Below are 22,200 nucleotides of genomic sequence, written 5' to 3'. Positions count from 1 at the left end.
TTTAATTTTAAGTTTCAAAATAAAATCCCATGTATGACTTAGTTTTATTAATCTTATAATTACCCAATTAAGGGATATACAGTTTATATTACAGTTTAAAATGTAATATTATTTGAAAAGTATTTTTTTAACCATTTCATATTTCAAGACTGTACTCAGTGTTTGATTTTAGAGAAGATTAATTCAGATAATTAAAAAACTTCAAATAAAGTTTAGAATTTTTAACCATTATAAGTCTTTCATAGTGATAATTTTAAAGATATGAGGCAAAAAAAAAAAATCTCAACTATCAATAAATTCAATATGAATTAATTTTTAGCAAATAAATTAGAAATTTCTTGAAAGTAGAATAATTACTGTTTTACTTTTTTTTAAATTTCTGACATTTCAGCAATTATAAATGTATTTATTAAAGACAAAGAAAAGATTATTATGAACATTTCTTAGAATTATAATTGCATCTTTAAAGCATTATTTATTAAAATATAAAAAGTATGGAGATATGAACAATGATTAAGATTATTTTAAATTTTCAAGAATTTTTTTATTCCTATGAATTAATTAAATTTATGAAAATACTTACCTTTTATAAATGAATGCGCAAAAATAATTAAAAAGTAATGAGAACTTCAAATCTATAAAATATCGGTTTACGCTTGTTATATAATTTTAATCATTCGTTTAAATATTTTACGATAAGTCGAATAGTTATTTTTGCGTAATTAAATTCCGAAAAGCGTGCATTATTAATGATATTTTATATTGCTATGCAGCACTCTTTGCATGAAAATTTATTGTGAAAGGATATTTAAAAATGCATTTGATTTAAAAGAATTTCTTTTTTTTGTGTGTGAATGCTATAATTTCTTTTCCTAACTAGAAAATTATTATTAAATTAAAATTATGCTCTTTCTTCTTTTAGACATTTGAATTAAAATACACAAAATTTTGTGCAATTTAAGTTGGGTTGTTTTCATGTTTGTAAAGACGCATTCAATATTATAATTGGTTCTTCACTTACTTTCTGATGTACAAAAGTTCTGAATTTTTTACAGTTGTGTCCACCCGATGGCAGTATAAAATTTTAATACTTTCTGAATTTTATTGTCAGTTATTTTATTAACTTGAACTAAATTTTGATTTATATCAAAGGCATTGACTCGATGTGAATCAGAAAAGAATGGGTTGCAACATTCAATAATAAGTATATTATTGAATTATGTAAATACATTTAAGACTTCAGAGCAAAAAAATTAAAAAACTAAAGCATATTTTTATTAATGTATAAAAAGGTATAAAATATTTTTTTTTTTTCAAAAATATGTAAATTAAAATAAAAAAGCATAGGTTATCGAGGACAATAAAATAAGGAAATTAATCCACGATGAATAGCAGAAGAATTCAGCTTCCGCCTATTTAAAAAAAATAATTTAAATTCTAATTTATTTAGAATATTTCTATCATTACCTAATGTTTTCATGATTTTGTTTTAATCTTCATGTTGTTGATTCTTTTTTACATTTTACTATATATTAATAAAAGCATATTTCAGAAACTTACCTCTCTTAATTTCTCGAACAAGTTTACATAAGGGAACGTTTTAAATGAAAATTATATTCCCAACATTTATTACCTCTTTTCCTGGGAATTCATATTTGAATTTGTAGTTTCCTGCTGCATATACCTTTTGATTGCAAAGTATTATGTCTCTTTCAAAATGCTGAACGTATAAATAAGACACTGTTATGCAGTTTTACATAAAATGCTGTGCATAATCTTTTATCATTTTAATGTAACATGTATCATAAAGCAATGACTTTTTAAGTAACGCTATTATGTTTTAAATATATTTTTAGGTCATAATGCTGATACTCTTCAAGAAGAAAAAATGCTGTTGTGAAAAAAATTCACACAGCCGAGTTGGAATTTTTTTGTTCGATACTAATATAGCAGCAAGATGGAAAATTCATTAAAGGAAACATTCAAAAAAACTATGTTATCCTGTAGATGGGTAGAACATTTGTCAAGACCTTTAGTGTGTGCTCGTTAGATACACGGACGAAGACCAAAGAAGAAAATAAACCCCACATTTGATGGCTGAAATGAAATTAAAGAAACCGATTTCAGAATTAATCTAGAGTAATACAAATGCATCTTTCAAAAATCTTGAAGTAATTGAATAAGTTGATTCTGATTAATTTGATAAACCTATTATATTCAAAATACGTGAATTTATATTTTACAGGGATCGACCGTTTCATTGAGAAATTGGTAGCAATCAATACCTTGCAAAATATTGCTTTTTAAAATCATACCATTAATCACCCTGCTAAGTCTTTTGAAATTTTCTTGTGGCTCTACTATTCTGTAACTAAACGAACTTGCAGCTATAGTTGCAAATCTTTGAATAAGTCCAATGTCTTCCCTTTGTTTCATCTGTGAACTTCCGATTCTAAGCCATCAAACAAACGGTTTATGGCCACCTGCTTCTCCTTGTGAAGAAGCCCTTGAAGATGGCCTAGTTCTCTCGGTTCCTGATACCACTGCAGTTGGTTCCACTTACCACGAAGATTGTCTTGTTTGTAATACGTGTGGTCTTCGATTGGCTGGCTCGCACATCTCAAGAGCTAGAAGATTCCAAAATAAAATTTACTGCTCCCTTCATTACGCAGATGTGTCAGGACTCAGCAGTGGAGATGAGTTCATGCAAAAGCTTCGAGATTATAAAAGACAGAGTTTGGGTTGTGCTGAAGCTCGTAGAAAAAGCTCAACCACTTTGCAGTTTCCGATCCCTGTTCAAGCATGCCCAGGTAATGGGCAATGTGAAGGGTTTCCGCACACTATCAAGGTGATTCTTGGATATTGGATCGAATGCAGTGGGAGTAACAACAACTCAAATGATAGTTTGACTGTTAACTACTCAGCGCAGGATTTGGAAAAGAAGTTCGAGTTGATTTCTGTGGAAGAAGAAACGTATGAAAAATACTTCTACGGAACAGAACACTGGAACTATTTTACCAACGATGAAGCACTTGGACCAGTTATCTTGAGCATAAAGCAAGAAAATGTGTATAACAGGGATCAATTTAGGTAAGTCCCACTACTTGATTTAAATGTGCTGAATGTGATTATTTCATCGTGGAATATCAACAGAGATCATCATTTTTTTCAGAGTCAAGAGTCAAGGCCTCATCATTAAATTTAAACGATGAAACTAGATTATAATTGCAGTAGTTTTTAATGTAAAATACGAAATATATTTTCTTTAATTCTAATGAAGTATATGTATTTACTCACAAATGAAAGTATTTTGGTTAGAAATACTTGTATAATAAAAGGAAAAAAGTAAGATTTATCTGTCGTATCGATTACAGTAATAATTAATGAAAATGAAGGGGCATAGATTTAAAAATATCCTTTCGATTTCTAAGAAAACAATCTAATTTTTGATATCTAATGCGGAAATATAAAAAATAACTAATTGTACTTTATAAGTAATTAGAAATATATTATGTGATTTAATATACTATTTGGATCAAGAAGACCATAAATAATTTATCCTGCCGGTTGCAAACCGTTTTTATTTAACTAAAATGAGTGAGTTAATGCTTCTTTGCATGATGATGGATATTTCCATCTTAACATTTAGTGAACAAAAAATTGTACTCAAAACAGGTGTACTGTAAATTGGTTGTTGCTGTTAACTTTTTTCACGACTATTGCTTAATAAGGAACGTAGATGTAAGAAAAAAAAAATCAAATGCTACAATCATTATAGCGGGTTTGAACTTGCCATTTTGCTGTTTGTTATGATTGGAAGAAACGTGCGATTTCTTGATGTTATTTATAACTAATCTGAGATTTTTTGCTAATAAAAGTGATAATGAGTGGATAAATTTAGAAGAGAGGGACATTGAAGATTTTGTACAGAGCTTAAGATGCAAAATCGCATGATGGATCTTTCCAGCATGTTTTTTAATTATTTTATGTTATGTATTTATACTAGGATTTTTTAAAAACATTTTCCCTTTATTCTAGAGCATGGATTATACCACCCTGATTTATTTCACAAAAAAATATAAAATCATACAAAGGGTTAAATATTTCCAGTAAAATTCTTATTTCATCATTTTGTGGAAAAAATTATAGTGTTTAATTTATTACATAGGTGGTAGTTTTTGATTCAGTAAGTAACAAAGTCCATCAACAATCAATGTTATAAGCGTTTTGTTTAAACAAATATATATGACATCATAATACGATAAGAAACATCCTTCGAAGAAAACGAAATTATTTACGCACCTGGAAACATAGTTATCAACTAAGTATACCTGCTCTAAACGAAAAAGGAATACATCTTTATGTTGCAAGCATTTTAAGTAACATTCACTGTGATATTCAGAAAATCTCAAAATCAGTTATCGTAAGCAATCGTTTATTTCATCTACTTTTTAAATAATAGTAAAAACTTTTTTCTCACATCAAGATAACGAAGATTTCAACACCATAAGCAATTTTTCATAAAACAACTAATTTATGGCAAAATATTATTTTTAAATTTCAGTATTTAGTAAAAAATGTTTCAACTTTAAATAACAGCATTTTTATTACATTAGATTTAATGCTAGAAATAATCGCTTAAGTGTTATAATAATCTTTTATTCATTGGATGTGTCCCTTCTACAGGTTCAATCATCCGACGGATGAACTTGCAAATCATTAATTTTTAATATTTTAATGCTTGAATTGCATCACATTTGTATAAAATTAATGGTAGAATTGTCGTTTCCATTTAACCCTTTCTAGGGCCGTGGGAAGTATGCTTTCCACCAAATTTATCAATCTTTGTATGAAATTATGTAGTTTGGCATAAGTTCTGACAAATTTTTTTAGTAAGTCAGAAACTTAGATGCTCCATTTCTTTATCACAGACAAAATGTCTTGATTTGTTACTTAATTATTAATTAACCACATTAATTAATTTTAAATTTATCTAATGAGCTAAATGAACCCCTTTTCTTATTCTAATTTCAAGCCTAAAAATATTTTAACATAATATGATAGAAAAAAATGGCCCTTTAAAGGGTTAAATTTCCTCATAACTCTTTGAAATGTTCCGATACATATTTCACCCATAATAGCTAACATTTTAATTTTTTCATAGATTAATATTAGCAATTTTCTGTTTTTAATTTTCAATTAAAGTGCTTAAAAATATTCTCTAAGCAGGATAAAAAAAAGCTTTCTTAATTGTATTCTTTCCATTAAACAATGCAGATTTATAAAGGATATTTTAGAAATTATTACCTTTGGAAAATGTGAGCTTTACTTTTTTGAATAAATACATTATTTTATGCGTGACAAATGAAGTAGTATTTCAAATCGTTTAAGGACTGTGTTTGGAGTTTCAGGATGTGGTCTATTTTGTTTAAATTTTAGTTAGAATCCTCCATTTATCGTGCCGGAAAAACAATTTCATTTAAAATAAGTCTAAAATGAAAATTTTTGAAATGGTCATTTAAAATATTATCATAGCATATATATCATATCAATCAATCATATATCATATCAATCAATCATATATCATATCAAATCAATATTATCATAGCGTATATATCATATCATATCAATATGTCATAGCGTAATGAAAATGATACATCCAGATGCAGAAAAAGGATGTATACCGTTACAGATTTGGAAATACATGAATATGATGTATACAGATACTGCGTTTACTTTTTTTTTTTTGATTTTTAACCCTTTAAAGGGCCATTTTTTTCTAGTCATATTATGTTAAAATATTTTTAGGCTTGAAATTAGAATAAGAAAAGGGATTCATTTAGCTTATTAGATAAATTTAATTTGATTGATTGATTAATTTGGTTAATTAATAATTAAGTATCAAATCAAGACACATCATTTTGTGTAAAGTAAAGAACTAAAGCATCTAAGTTTCTGTCTTTCTAAAACAATTTGTCAGAACTTATGCCAACCTACATAAATTCATACAAAGATTGATAAATTTGGTGTGAAGCATACTTCCCACGGCCCTAGAAAGGGTTAAGACCCTATGTCCTGAGTATTTTCAACAACTTCTATGAAAATAGTTTTTTTTACTGTAGAAATATCTTGATTTTTATTTTCCAGATGTTTTGAATACATCCCAGGTTTATTTAAATCTTCACGAAATTTGTTATTTTATCAGATAGTAATTAACCCGTATCTTGTGCTTTTTATTAGATTTCAATATTTTTTCTCTGAGTTTAAGCTTAAAATTTCATTTCAAAACTTCAATTTCAGCGATATATCAATAATTTAAAATTGATATAGAAGTAATCTACAAACAAAATATTTTCGATTATGTTGTTTGATATTAAAATTAAGGAGTCTTCTTTTTTGATGAAAAGTAAATTATGAAAAACTGCATACACTTCGTATATATTGATGTTAAAGTAGATCATTAATTTATTGGTAATATTTTATAGGAACCATCGATCAATTTTCTAAACTGCAGAAATCTCAGAGAAGACACAGAAGTAAAATTAGTCATGCATTACATAATGGCACTAATTGGATGAAATACACTTAAACTTCTCAATAATGAACTCTAGATTTACCTAATGCTTTTAAGATGCACAGAAAAATATTTTTTCAGTTATAAATATTTCTCATCCTTAAATTACCACTTATCTGCAAACAAATTGAACGAAACAAAGAGAATTACTCTCCAAAATTTATTTCTATCGTATTAGCATTTTATTTTAGCCCTTTCAATTTGACTCTTTTGATTAAAATTTTAAATCCCATGTAAAAATGGTTTTTCTATGATAATCTATGTAGGAGTATTATTTATTTAGCCAATAGGGATGAAGTCTGATTTTTAAGACGTATATGCCAATTAGGCCAGAAAAGGATAAGGACAGAAATGATTTCTTTTTTTAAATATTTAGCCTGCTTGACGAGGAAGAATATACAAATTGATTTATATATATAATATTGATTTATATAGATATTTTTGATGTTGGTTTCACATTTTTTTCAGCCGAAACTTCAAAATTTGTAAAGTGTTTTTTGTTTTTTTTTAACATCGGAAATATAAAAGTAAATTTTAATGTAGTTGAAACTACATTAAAATTTACATTACTATCGTTTTAGCAAATCGATGTAATATTTACTTATTTATTTCGAGTTTTTCATTTTGATATAAATTAATTTACTATTTTATTATTACCTTCCAGTACAACTACGTAATACTACCCTTGTTCGAAAATTTCCTTAAGTGCATAAAATTAGCCGTTTCATAACAGATGAAATTCTGTAGTGTTTCCTTTGTAAAATATGTAATGCTATAACATTGTCTGTTAGCATATTTGTTAACACCATTCTTTAATACTCATACCCATAAAAAAAATTCTTAAAATGAGAAAGTATCTACGTGCTTTACGAATAGATTTACATAAAAGAGCGTCTGTGGGATATTTATCTGTTGTGATTGCTTATCAGAATATCTCTGGAATAAAATATCTTGCTTTGTATAGCTTCTTTCATTTCAATTATTGATTCGAGAGCAACTGTGTGACTAGGCGAATTGTTGGGAGTGGAAATGTCGAATAAAGGATCTCGAGGGATCTTTTTTCTGTAGATCTGTTTTCCTTGCGTGAATGCTATTATAGCAAAAAAGCGTTTACACAAGATAAGTCACTAGAAAGCTAGTAGTTTTCTTTTTTCCTACGGGACAGCTAGCGATTGAAATTTTGTCAATGAAAAATTGATCTATTTTAGTTATATATTTATATTGATATGCTTTATTTATCAATATATTGATATATTTTTATATCATTTATTACTCCAATGTTCATAAATTAAGAAATTGCAAATTTTTAAGAAAAACAAGCTAAAACAATTTTGTTATTAAAAGCATAAATGAAAAATACAAATAACCCCCAAACCAAAATGTAATGTGGAAAATAAAAGATTTATACAAGGAATACATACATATATATATATATATATATATATATATATATATATAATATATATACCATCCATTTATGATATCGGAGTGATAAACAAAATAAAATTTGATTAGTTTTCTTTATGAAACCTTAGTTACCTTTCTTCTCATTGTGATGCTTACAAAACATTAATTGCTCGTACTCTTGATTAGATTCTTTGTAGAAATTGATATAAATTCGGTCACTCTTTTTTAAATGCCAAAAAAAGGTTTTTTTGCCAAGCGTTGGCGGATTGTGGGGAATATGGGATTGTGGAGGAATGTGGGATGCGCATGTGTTTCCCAAACGTATTCCATACATTTTCTATGGTATTTAGATCAAGTGAGCATGCAGGCTCCAAGAGGGAAGAATGCTTACCCCACCCCCCACCCCTTCAATATTTTGTCTGTATAGATCGTAATACTACCATTTCGGAGCTGATGTATTTCCAAGATGTTGGTGGAAGCGTATGTTGTTCCGGTCTTTTGTTAAATATATTGGCACCTTCAATCGGACGATAAGCAAAAATTTTTTTTTTCAAGTGGGATCAGCACATATTTCCACTCTGATCAAACTTAACGTCGCTCACCACTAATTTAATTATCATGACGAATATTACGCCACCTATAGATTTTCCTTTTATATTTAAAAAATATTTATTAGAACTAATTTAACTAGTTTATGGACAAACAGATGAACTATATTTAATCTCTTGATCTCCATCTGATGTGAAATTCAGATGCTCGTGTTTGCCAGTATACCTTGAACCGATTTCATGGGAGTAATCTGATGATTTCTTTTCCGATGCTATCTCTATATAATGGTTTTAATTTGCAGAAAATTTGACTGATAGACCAAAGCTGAATCATCAAGCAAATCTTCCAACTTCATGAAATATTTTCCACATTGTGATGCAATAAAACGTTTGGCAATTATCGACTAATAAGCCTCATCGTATTACTATTTTTTGAACAAATTAACCACAATGTTTTCGAGGGTAAAATCGTCTATATATTCTTTTGTTTATATTATTTAATATATTAAGAGAACAAATCATGTGCATAACGCATATACACTATACTTCTTCACTTTTTGGCTTCTTGTAAGAAGCTTGTCATTTGGTTCAATACATTTGTATCTTCATCAACAAATCATTAAAATCTATAAACCAAATCTGACGATTATGCCAGTATCTTTTCGAAATTCACAATTAAGTTTTGTATAGAAAAACAAGCATTTCATTTTTGCCCTTTTAAAAGACACTTGTATAGATTTTTCCAATTTCAATCATTCATATCTTTAAAAAGTTGATTTTGAATGTCTGTCGTAATTAATAAAAATACATTTTAAGTTAAGTTAAAAAAAAGAGTAGTAAAATGATTTTGTTATTTTATGAATTCTGAATAATTTATTCGATTCTCTGCGGTAAAATACCTACTTCTGTATAAAAGATGTGCAGCGTCTTTTCACAGAAATATGCTTATTTTAAAATCTTGCCATGCTCTACTAACAAAAAAGATCAGGACACTTTAACTGCGCACTTTTAAATAACCATATTGTAATATTTAAGAAGTATTTAATTTTTTTAATAACAGAAAGCCTCTATTTGATTGAAGTTTAAACTATAATAGAATTCAATAAATTATAAACACTTCATTTTTTTGAGGATATCCACGAAAGAAATTCTAGAAATCTATTTTTTAATAACAATTTGAGATCAAATTAAATAAGGATACAAATATAAGAAGTGTTTACCCTAGTAACAAAAATCAAAACAAGCGAAAATCTACTTTATTGTAAAAGGTTAAAAAGATGTATTTTCCAAATTTGTATTTGATAATCTTCCTTCGTAATACTATTGGAAGATTATATTAGTTTATTCATATAAAATTCTGCCAATTGATTACTATAAGCTATATAGTTTTTAGTTGAAATAGTTCTGATGAAAAGGTTAAAAAAATTTTCAATAAAAGACTAACTAGTATTTCCTTAACATGAAATATACCTTAAAGATTTTAAAAATATTTTTATGTATTATAAGTGTATATTCTTCCGTAAAAAATAAATGTTAATGGAAGAATTATATCCTCTCTGCTGTAGTCGAAAGTTTCATTCTGAATGAATAAAACAATACAATGTAACGATTTCAGAACAAGTTATTTATCTTAGTTATAGAAATCTTTTATAAGAAATATGTCTTGAGAGAGGATTTAATACGTATCTTTTTCGAATTTTTTGCAGCACTTGAAATGCAATAAATGCTACAAGATCTAAATTAAGAATTGATAGGAAAGAAATTTTCTAACAAATGAAAATGGGAAATTCTATGAAATAGAAAACTCTATATAAAGCTTAGAACTTTATTCTCTCTTATCGATTTTGAAGTCTATTTCGACACTAGGTAAAGAGAGGAAAACATTCAATAAATTTTTCTAGGGTATTTCGAAATCGTCTATTTTCCAAACCTGGTTTGATAAGAGGAAAACTGGTTTCCCTAAAAATCTGTATTTCTAAAGTTATTTAATACTAATATATATTTGGATTTTTCTACTAAAAATAATAAAAATTTAATATTAAAAAACTTAATTCTTGATCAAAGTAAATGAGTGATATGCTTCTGCACGGCTCATGGTATTGGCTTTCTTTAACATTTAATTGATATCTGGACAAAATTTGCCTCAAAAGAATTCGGTTCGGTAGTAAATCAGATGATACAAACACAAATTTTTGAAAATGACAAATTGGTTTCACTTTTGAATTTTATCATTTGAATATTCCTCACGCTTTATGTTAAAGAAGCCTCGGTGGCCTGGTGGTAAGGTCTCAGCTTCGGAACCGAATTAATTTCAGGTTCGAGACCCGATTCCACTGTCGTGTAAGCAGGTCTGGTGCATGCTAAATCCCTCAGGGCCAAACGTCCTCCCGCTGGTGTGGTGTGGAAGTTTGGAGAGGGATGGGCCATCTCAGGTATCGTCCTCGTCATCTGACTCTGAATCAAATCTCGTCATCTGTTCAAAATTGCGAAGTCCGCCCCAAAATAATCTAAACTGAGTTAAGCATTATGTTAAAGTAAATCTGAGTATGATTTCAGTTCATGGTTCCTTGAATGTAACATCAAAAAAATATTAGTCTTTGCTGAAAAAGTAACTATCTGATTTATATATATATATATATATAATATATTGTCTTTTTTCATTTCCTCCATGTATGAAAGATTTTTCTTTTTATATTCTAAAAGAAAGTCGTTACACATATTTATTTGAAGTCGCTAGATATGTAATAATTAATCTGCAGTATATAATATATTCTGTACATATATTGATTTACAAAAAAAATTGTTACAAAGATGACATTTTAAACAACAAGAACACTTTTATTCATTTTTTTTATTTTTATTTCAACTATATCATGTTTGACTAAATATCTATTATATAATTTTAATCTGAGTATTAAGTCTTTGAATTCTTCGAGACTTTATTTTTGATTTTCAGGAAGATTATCTGCTGTTATGTAATATACATATAAAAAAAGATAAGAAGCTAACATTCTCCATTTTAACGGCAAAAAATACTGTGAACAAATAAAATTGAAAAGCTTAGTCATCCCCTTTTTAATGTTGAGAAACTCTGTATCTGGTTTATAAAGTATTTAAAATCATATTTTCTTTATAATCCCCTTCAAAACCCTTTATACGTAGCATTTTTTATCAACCATACCCATTCAATCTCCCCAACTGCATTTATTTTTAATCGAGATCTCGGAATATAAATAATTCCAAAAACATGTTGTTGCTTTTTCCTTTTAAAAGGCGTATGTTGATATTGAAATTACAGCATCGAATAAAAATAGCTCTAAATATTCTTTGAAGTGAAATTGAATCTGAATGCGTTTTTTTTTAATCTTTATTTTCGCTTGATATGGTAATTTTCATTTTATTAAATTGAAAAACATGCTTTTAGAAAAATATATTACCAGTTTAAATGCAAATAAATTTTATTTTGATTCAAATCAGGTTCTTACGATGTTATTAAATAGAATAAAGCGATAATAAAGGGATATAAGTTTCTGACTTTATATTTATTATTTTGATTTTAGTTTCATGCACAAAAATGTGTTAAATTTATTTTTATTATTTACGGCCTATTGATACAAAGTATCTTACTCCTTTAGTATACGATTTCAATCAAATTTGTTTACTGATATGAATTTTGTTGGCTAATATAAATATATATTAATCATAAAATATTATTTATTTTTTTAAATGCATATTTCCTGGATATATAAGATATTCACAAATAATATTAAAATACTATAAATTAAAAGATAGTTGGATTTAATAATTTTAAAGCAATTTTTTCCTAGGAAAAAAAATAAAATTCCATTGCTTCAAGTTTATTTAAATCAAATTTTAGGATCATTTTATCCAGTGGCTTTTAATTTATAGCCTTTTAAAAATAATCACTTTAATTGCAATCACCCTGTATGCATAATTGTTTATCTTTCGTTCTTTAAAATTCTCTTTCAAACTGACTCTATACCATATTTAAGTTAGAAAAGATTTTGAAATCTACATTATTAAAATGAGGTACATTGAAGTTACGATATTAAACAATAGGCGGAAATAAAATAAGTCATTGTAAGCTTTTATGAAATAAGCTATCGTCCTCGGTGTTTCTGAAAATACGTTGTTTCAAAGTATAATTAATTAAAATGAAAATTTTATTTTTAATTTTTAAATGATCTCCTATTACTAAATCATTTATAAAATTATTTAGATTAAATACCGAAAGTTCATTAGGAAAATACGTTTTGTACCATTATAAAATTGCCTTCGATTTTAATTACCTTCTTATGGTCTGTTTTATCGATTAAAAATGATTCAACTTTTATAATGTAATTTCAAGCTAATTGATAAATAATGAAACATAATAGTTTAAGTAATTAAATAAAGGTTAAATAATTCTCAAATATTCTTTGCTTAAAAATTTTATTCTTGACATAAAAGGGATTAACATTAAATTTCATCAATTAAATTTACATTCTGAGGTTTTATATCAGAATAAAGACAAATGAATATACAAAAAACGCTAAATTATCAAATTACATTATTTGCAAACTAAAGAAATGATCATTTTATGATTTCTACTTAACTTTGTCAAATAAATATTATAATCGTAATCAATAAGAAATTTTAGAATTTAATCGTATATTAAAAAGGAAATATTTTTTCATTTTATAAATATGTAATATTTTGATTGTCTTAGGAAACGGACATTAATTGAACCTTCTCATACCTGTAATTTTAATTTAATACACATTTGATGTAAAAATACTGATTTTTTTTTCCTCCTACAAATGAAAAAATTGTAATTTTAAATGTTTATAACGAAAACTTAAGAGATGTTCATCTTCTTTAATCAGCAAATAAATTAAAATTTTGAAATTTCAATTTCATTGCAAAGCAATGAATATTAATTTCTTAAAAATATCAAAGAACATTAAAATTATAATTTGGATATTGGCACATATTTTTCATGAATACAAAAAAATTTGGAATTCTTTACGACAGAGAGGGAAAAAAATTTACTTTGTTTTCAAGGATATAATTTATTTGGTTCTATAGTCTTCTCTGAATTTTTATTACCTGTTGGTGTGGCGTGGAAATTTGGAGAGGGAGGGGTGGTGTCAGCTCAGGTGTCGTCCTCGTCATCTGACCGTGGTTCAGAATTGGGAAGTACGTCCCAAAATATAGCTAGTGTTGCTTTGAAACGGGATGTTAATATAATTAAGTTAAACTGAATTTTCATTTTCAATAAGTATTCCAGAAAATTATTGTAATCAAATGTATAATATCAGTGTAGCATATCAAAAGGTCTTATATTCTTCGCAAGTCAATAAAATCAGATGTACACAGTAATTCAACAAAAACATTCATAAAACATTCATTAAAATTAACAGAAACATTCATTAAATTTTATTGAATCAATAGAATCAACAGAAACATTCATCAATTTTAAAAAACAAATTTTTAATAAGGATTAAAAAGTAGAAAATTTGTTAGTTATTTTTTGTAGTTTTAATTTGTAATTCATTTTTATAAACATTATGAATATTATTTTTTAAAAATATATTTTCAAACGGTGTACGAAATTAAAATTTACTTATATTAAATTTTTAAATAATGAAGTTCTGAAAATATTATGGTATACTGTCATAAAGAATACATACGTGGTCGCTTGACATCTAAAATTTTGCACAAGTATTGAGTGAAAATTTGATTCAAAATTCCACCTTTACAGATATAGAAGAAGATAAGTTAAAGAAATGTGTATAATAAACGCTTCCTATTAAAAGGTAATGAATAGTTACCCTCAAACTAAAAAATTAAAAATGATATATTAATAAGGCCTTGAAAAGAATATAACATATGAACCACACGCAACCACTAATAAATATTTAAATTCTGAGAAAAAAAATCGTTCTTTCAAATGATTCTTGAATCTTCCACTGTTGCGTTACAAACATTTCCTTATTCACCCTGTTCACCGAAAACAGCATTTTTGACCATAAAATCACTCGTAAGTCAGTTTTTATTTACGAGCAGGAGTTTATCACAAAAAAAAATTTATTAGTTCTTTACAAGGGTGTTTTTGCAGATCCATTGGTAGCTTTGCAAAATAAATGTGCGCTTGTTAATTTCAACAAATAATTTATCTGTGAATTATTTGTTCATTAATATTTTTTTCTTAAAAGAACGTATTAAGTTATTATTGCACAATTTAGCAAAAAATGGCTCTTGCGCCAAAAAAAAAATCTTTAAAACCCAGAAGCAAAACTAAGTTATAATATATAATGTTTTAATTGAATTTTTAATAAATTAACTTATAACGTTTCATTTAAATTATTTTTTAAACTTAACACTTTTCATTTTTTCGAATTGTTATTAAATAATCCTTTTGTTCAGTAATGTCAGCATTTGGAAATTTTGGAGTTAATTTATATCGCATCATAGTCACGTGATAAATTTAACATCATATATCTTATCTAATATGTCATAGTTTGCTGTCTTAAGCTGTGGATATGCAACAAGATGAGCAATTAAATACAAAAGTGAGATATATACTTTGTTAACGTAACTTTTAAATAAAATATGAAAAAAAAAAAAAAAAAATCTGAATTTTTTATTTTTATAGTAATTAGATAATTGCTAATCTTTGTAGTAATTGCTAAGATGTAGTAATGTTTTAGCTTTCTCCGGAGACAATTTTTCCTATTTGGTCGTTTATGAATGTTGCAGAAAGCCGTAGAATCAATTCATCTAAAAGCACTACAATTATAATTTTTGATATCAAAGGAAAAACATATAAAAATGTGAAATTTACTGAAAAAAAAATTCAAAAACATGTCTAAAAAAAGGAAACTTCTGAGATTATTTCTAATCTATTACTTATTTAAAAACTATTTACGTTAATTTTACATTTAGTAATATTAATATAGATATTAAGTTGAACCATGATGGATGAAAACAAGGGGAATCAAATTAAAATGCAAGAATTTGGTTTAAAAAATCTTTATACTCTGAAAAAATGACTAGTCTTTACTTTTATTTAGGTTCTCAAAAGGATTTCGTGGACCGCGGTGGCCTGGTGGTAAGCTCTCGGCTTCGGAACCGGAGGGTTTCAGGCTCGAGACCCGATTCCACCGTAGAACCGTTGTGTAAGCGGGTCTGGTGCACGCTAAATCCATCGGGATCAAATGTCCTCCAGTTGGTGTGGTGTGGAAGTTTATATTGGGAGTGCCCACTCAGGTGTCGCCCTCGTCATCTGACTGCGGTTTAATATTATGGGATCTGTCCCAAAACAGTCCTAGTGTTGATTTAAAACGGGACGTAAATATAACTAGACTCATGAGTTTCGTGCTTTTGTTGATATTCTTTTAATGTTGCAAAAGGTGAAAGTATAATGGTCCTAGAGACTATAAAAAAAGAGCAAATAGAGAAAAGTTAAAATCTGCATTTTAAAACTATGCTTATTCATGTGATTATTTTATATACAGAAAGCTAATGTGAATGGCATTAATTTTATGACCCAATTCATCTCAAGAGTAACTGTGCCGGCGTCCTGGTATAGGGGCAGCACATCTTCCCCGTGATCTGGGCGTCCCGGGTTCGAGTCCCAGTTTGGGCATGGTTGTTCTTCCTGTTCTATCTGTGAGATGTGTGAATGTGCCCTCCTGTAAAAAGGGGTTGTGCAAGCGAATGAGTGATGCGTGAGTAGTCAAGTCGTACTCTTGGCCCAAGTTGGCTTTACGATAAAAACAAGAGGCGCTCCCCCTTTGGCTTGAATCGGCTGTCTTTGAACAGCGGGCTTGTCCATGGCAAGTGCCATAAGAAACAACAACAGAGTAACTGTACGATAAAGGAAGATTTTTAAAAACTGATATAAGAAATATGGATTGGATTTTTTTTTTTTTAAATTTCGACTTCAATTTTTCTTTGTTTCTTTGACAGAGTGGAATACAGCAGTTACAATAACTAGTAAATCTAAAGATGAAAATGGAATTTTAGTAATCCCTGATTCTTCTTATAATCCATCATAGGCACATGATTATTTAAAACTTAACAAAAAATTTTCATTTTTATTAAAATTAATATAAATATTTAAAAAAAATTATCAAATATCAGTCATTGATCAGAAACAGTTTATTAGAAACAAAATCATTTAATTAAAATACGATAATAATTGCTCACCTTTTCCGCACTTAAGCGAAATAACCAGTTTAAAATACTACGTAATCAAAATGTATGATTTCCCTTCTAAATAGATATCTTAAATATATTCTCATTTCAAACCAATTTCCATTCAAAAGCTTCGACCTAGGCCTGATTCCAATTGCTTTTAGAACAAACATTTTCTAGGAACAAATAGTTAAAATCTCTATTGAATCAAAATGAGATTCAGTAGATATTTTGTTTTTAATTTTAAAAAAATTGAATGAATGAATCAATTGAATGATATCTCAAAATTATCTATTCAAATTTAAATATTTCAAAATGATTGAATTAAAGTAATTAGTTTCCAAATAATTAGGTAATATTTTGTCTTAACTCACGCCTTAACTTCGTATTGAAATAAAGTCCATGATCCTTCTGAAGAGTCGAAACACAGCAATAAACGCGCTTGAAAAATGAAAACGAATTAAATGGCCATTTGGATTAATATAAGCTATTTTTGTTTCTCGATTTGCTGTGGCTTGGAACTGAAAAGCTAATCGAGTTTAATTCCTTTTAGTTCCTGCGGTAAATTGGAATCGGTGCCCGAGGCAGGGACTGATAGTACTTCATCTACAAAAGATGGCAATCAATTTAACCATCGCACTGGACGACTCGAGGCCGATCTGAGGTATGGATGCTTACGCCATCCCTCCTTACATCCTCCCTACCTCTCCCCACCCTTCTATGTCGTCTCATAGTTTGTAGAAATAGAGCCGCCACTTAATTTCTCAAAATTCGGCCGCATTTATCATTGCTTTTTTTAACCTTATTTTGCAATTAGATAGCGAAAATAAAAGAATTGAAAAACATTCAACAATATTTATTTAATTCTTCGTGGATTTAAACATTATCGAGGAGATATAAATAAAATAGACAAAGTAAGTCTATTTTATTGAAAAGGTTCAATTTTTATATGAAGGATTAATAAATATGCTTTCCCCCAGGCTTAGAGTTAGTAGAGCAAAATTAATTTAAGAACTATGAACTATTTGTAAGGCAAAGCACACCAGTAGTTCTTGTTGTTATTTGTTCAAAATAAATTGATATGCAAGACAAAATGGAAAATATCTTACTATCTTGTTCATTTAAAAATATTTTGTTTATACTTGCCAACTATATTGTGGTTATTAATTTCAAAAATATAAGCCTACTTCTATGTATATAAATGAAAAACTGTATAGTGGTTTTATTAGAATAATTAAGTTCCAACGGTTGTATTTTGCCGACTCTTTCATCGCTTTCAGATTTGCATATGACAAAATTTTAACCGAATTTCAGAACTGGACTTTCTTCCAGTTCTTTAATTAGGCTAAGAGCTTAAATGACTTTTTATAGTAACACACTCATTCAGCATAAGGAATAATCACAAGTTTAAATTCCATCCTGAAATAAATTCCATGATTCTATAAAGATTAAACAGATTCCAATTATAATAATTAAATTTTGTGTTTATAGGTATATGTGAAATGAAAGCTTTAATATATAGAAAATAATTTGTGATTATAATTTGAGTTTTAGTTTAGCAAAAAATCCTTACTTTGAGAACATTAGTAATTCGCATTCCCTTGCTAATTCAATATTTCTTAAAATCAATGATATTCATTTAAAAATCAAACATTTACTATTCAATACGTTTGCCATAAAGTCTCAAATTTAGTATGATCCTACATTTTTCAAATTAGAATAAAATTTCTAATAAAAAGAAATTAAATTTTTCTTGTTCTTTTGACATAATTCAAAATATTTTTATGGATAAAAAAACAACCGTGAATAAATTAAAAAATTTCAGTATTCGAAATTTAATATAAAAAAGAGAATCCAAATAAAATAAAGAAGGCTAATTTATATATGAATATTTGCCATGTACTAAAAGTAGGTTCGTTTATTAACCTCTTACACGGATATCATGAGAAATTATATATGATTCAAAGAAAATAAAAATATCCTTTGTATATCAAATTTATTTTTCGCTCTGTCTTGATATTGAGCCTATGATCTCACAGATGAAATACTTCTTGCAATTTTATATTACGAAATATTTTGATTCAAAGATCTGGGTAAATAGTCTAGAAGAAATTAAAAAGATAGTAGAAAACAACTATATTTATTACATTCTTTTGCATTATATAATAAAAATAGTATTTAGGTAAATTTTTTACATGATTAATATAAAATCATGCATGAAATTTCGTGCATCGTTGGCAAATACTAGATTATTATATATGCTGGGTTGTACTTGGTTTCAATTTCCTTTGCAAGAACTTTTTTCTTTCGATATAACGAGGCATATCATATCTTATGTATTAATATGCAGATTATTTGTCTCATGTCCTTCGAATCTATCTAATAGACTTCGTATGTGCTATAACTCAAGTTTTTCATATTAAACACATTTTTAAACGACGCATTGAAAGAGCAGCACAAATGCTTTCCGACGAAGGAATCAGAATGAAACCAAATCCTACGCGAGAACATTTTCTCCAGAAAATCAATACATCCGAGAATCTAACGCTGGTAACATTTAACAATCGAGTCTCGCCGGGTCTTATAACAAATGTGCATAAAAGAAATCGGAATCATTTTCTGAGCTTCCGAACGCTTTTGTTACATGGAAAAAAATATCTTATTTGTTGTTCGGCGGGGAATAAAAAGAAATTCATTATGTAAATAAGTCGCAGATGCATAAGAGGGAATTTTTTTCATATATATATATGTTTGGTATGGGTCGTAATGTTTGCTCGAAAGTTCTTTTTGTGATTTAACTGCGTTTTTTATTTTTATTGTAAGATATTTATTTATTGCAATTGTACTGAGATTATAGATAAAAATTTACTTTCATTCTTTGCATGCATAAATAGACTTATCGACACAGTCGTGAAAGAGCGACAAAAAATAATTCTCGAACATTTATTTCACAGTATCCAAGATACTTTAAAAAGAATAATCGAAAATAGGTGTATATAAATACATTAAATAATTGAAAATAAATGCATGAATGAGTGAAAAATACATATATAAAGGTATCAATTTATCGAAAATACTTTAATTCGCCGAACATAAATGTATTTAAATTTGGAATAAGATCTTAGTAATGAATTAGAAAAGAAAAAAAATGTTGTTGGGTGCTGAAATTAATAGTGAGAAATTCTTGATGATCTCGTATTCATAGAAGATAACTTTAAGTAGTGCACGAAAAAACTCTGTGAGCTGTAAAATTAGAAAAGAAACAGGAAAAAAACTGTTGCAAATTTTAAAAGATGTCTTTTAGATAATATAATTACAGTCTGAAGTTCTTAATAAATGAGAAATTTATTTAGAATATAAAATATAGTATATTTTATATTTCTACTGCAGTATGGTTATTTTGCTGACATCATAAGCAAATTGTATAGGATATTGTGTTTAATACTGTTTTAACTCATTTAGTTTTTTCATATGATAGCATCAAGAAATTTCATCACTATTATATCATATACATTTTGTACAAAAAAATCTTTGCATTGTAATTTTTTCAATTTTACTGCGGTTTTTTTTGAGATAATGATTTATCACATAATACTTTTTATAGTCAGATTGATTTGATCCACAAAAACTTCAAAAATTAATTTATACACCAAGTCTGCATCTGCAGTCTATACATCTGCATTATTTAAAATATCTTTTTTTTTGTTGAAATACGCTTTTATTTTGATTCAGTGCAGATTAAAATTTTTTTAATCGTAGCCCATTCGTTGCCAAAATATATTCTCACCATCGTTACTTTTTCTTCCAAAAATATCATCAATCTTATTGCTGTAAATTTGCTCTAGAAGATATTAAAATATGCAATATTCCCTTTCTGCTCAATTTCTAAATCTAAGAAGATAAGATTCTTTTTGATCCTATCATATCCTTGCAACAATTCGGCTTGAGTCTCAATCGATATTGCAATCAGCACGATAATCGATTTTGAGTTCAGTGACTCGATAGGAGAAAGATGTCGGAGCCAATTTGTAGTTGATTATAGTTTAAATGATTATCTGACCTGAATTGCAGACATGGCCACTGCGAAAGAATCAATATTTTGAGGTCAGAAGGTCTCCGCGACTCTGCCAAGAAATGGGCTCGAAAATCTTGTCTCCGCGCACGACGATGCTCCCCAGGACACTGTTTGCAAGGGGATTTAGCAAGTAAATCCTGGAATCACTAGAATCAAAAGAGAAGCTTTAAAGTGCGCCCAAAGCACGATTTCTTTTATCTCTAAGAACATGTTAGGTCAACGAAAGAAATGATAGGATTATACAACAAAGATAGGATTATTGTTGCAATGATTGTTGGAACGTTCTTTGAGAGAGAAGTATTTCCGTGGGAGTTTTTAGATGGGAGTAGTGGATATTGGTAAAAGAAGAAAGAATAGAGAATTTATGAATTTTCATCAGATTGAAAATGTAAATTTAAAAAGAACAGAATAAATCCGGAGGAAATTTTAATATTTTCACTTCTGATTTCAATATAATATGAGGGATGATGAAAATATTATGCAATCTAGAAAAGGATAGCGATATTTTTAAATGTCGGTATAAAGAAGTTTTTTTCCAAAGTATTTTTTATTATTTTTTCTTGTTCTTGATTTATTTAAGCTGTCTAGTTATTTTAAAATCTTACTCTGCAACCTCATTTCAATATATCAACTGCATTGCATATATTTACGGCATTAGTGTAATTTAATTTCTCATCAAGTTCAAATGATAAATATTCAAAAGTCAAAATTGTAATTACATAAGACTAACTAAAACTCAATTCTGTTTTTTTTTCTTCTTTTTTTCTGTTTTAAAATCTGTGTAAAGAAGACAGATTCCATTTACTATTTTTTACCTTTTGATTTTAACACTATGAGGATAATTCATTAAAAATGTTCTGGTGATGTTTATAGTAACCATATTTTTGAATTCTAATTTAACATAAATTTAAACAATTTATAGTCACTGCTGCTTCTCAAATTTGTGATCTGAAACATCTTTTTTTTGGCTTCTCTAATATACATTAAATTCATTTTAATTTGGTTAAAATTTCTTAAGATACTTTCTTCTAACAGGAAAATAATTCTCATTTTCATCGAATGCATCGACATTATCAATGCTTCTGATTGAAAATGATTTTCTGCTAGGAAAGATTAGGCCTATGAAAAGGCAATTATACTTTCGATAAAAAAAATTTCTTCCCAAAATTTGTTCCGTAATTTCCCCCTAGAAACAGCGACTAATGTATTTATAGCAATTAATAGGTTTTTGAAACTATTAGGCCAGTGCGAATAAGACCGATTCAATTTGCAGCGATTCTTTTTTCTCTGCACATGCTTTTTTTATAAGATTTAATTAAAACTCGGTTCGTCTGAGAAAGTTTACGAGAAAACAAAAAAAAGTAATTGCAAAAGAATTAAATAGCAATATAAAA

The 22,200-nt window shown here is 27.7% G+C and overlaps 1 protein-coding gene across 3 annotated transcripts in view; it reads left to right on the top strand.

Moving 5' to 3' along the window:
• The window catches only part of LOC129960928 (uncharacterized), a 123,950-nt gene that overhangs the window by 3,216 nt on the left and 98,534 nt on the right, over window positions 1-22,200 (top strand). For 2 of the 3 annotated variants that reach the window (XM_056074676.1, XM_056074675.1), the window contains exons 2-3: window positions 1,857-3,090; window positions 17,285-17,395. In XM_056074676.1, coding sequence (XP_055930651.1) covers window positions 2,417-3,090; window positions 17,285-17,395 — 785 coding nt within the window. In that variant the 5' untranslated portion in view covers window positions 1,857-2,416. The remainder of the gene's footprint in view (window positions 1-1,856; window positions 3,091-17,284; window positions 17,396-22,200) is intronic. The other variant, XM_056074677.1, reaches the window with a different exon arrangement.

The sequence above is a fragment of the Argiope bruennichi genome, chromosome X2, assembly GCF_947563725.1.
Source record: "Argiope bruennichi chromosome X2, qqArgBrue1.1, whole genome shotgun sequence".
Taxonomy (NCBI): Eukaryota; Metazoa; Arthropoda; class Arachnida; order Araneae; family Araneidae; genus Argiope; species Argiope bruennichi.
This window is presented reverse-complemented; position numbering and strand designations above follow the sequence as displayed.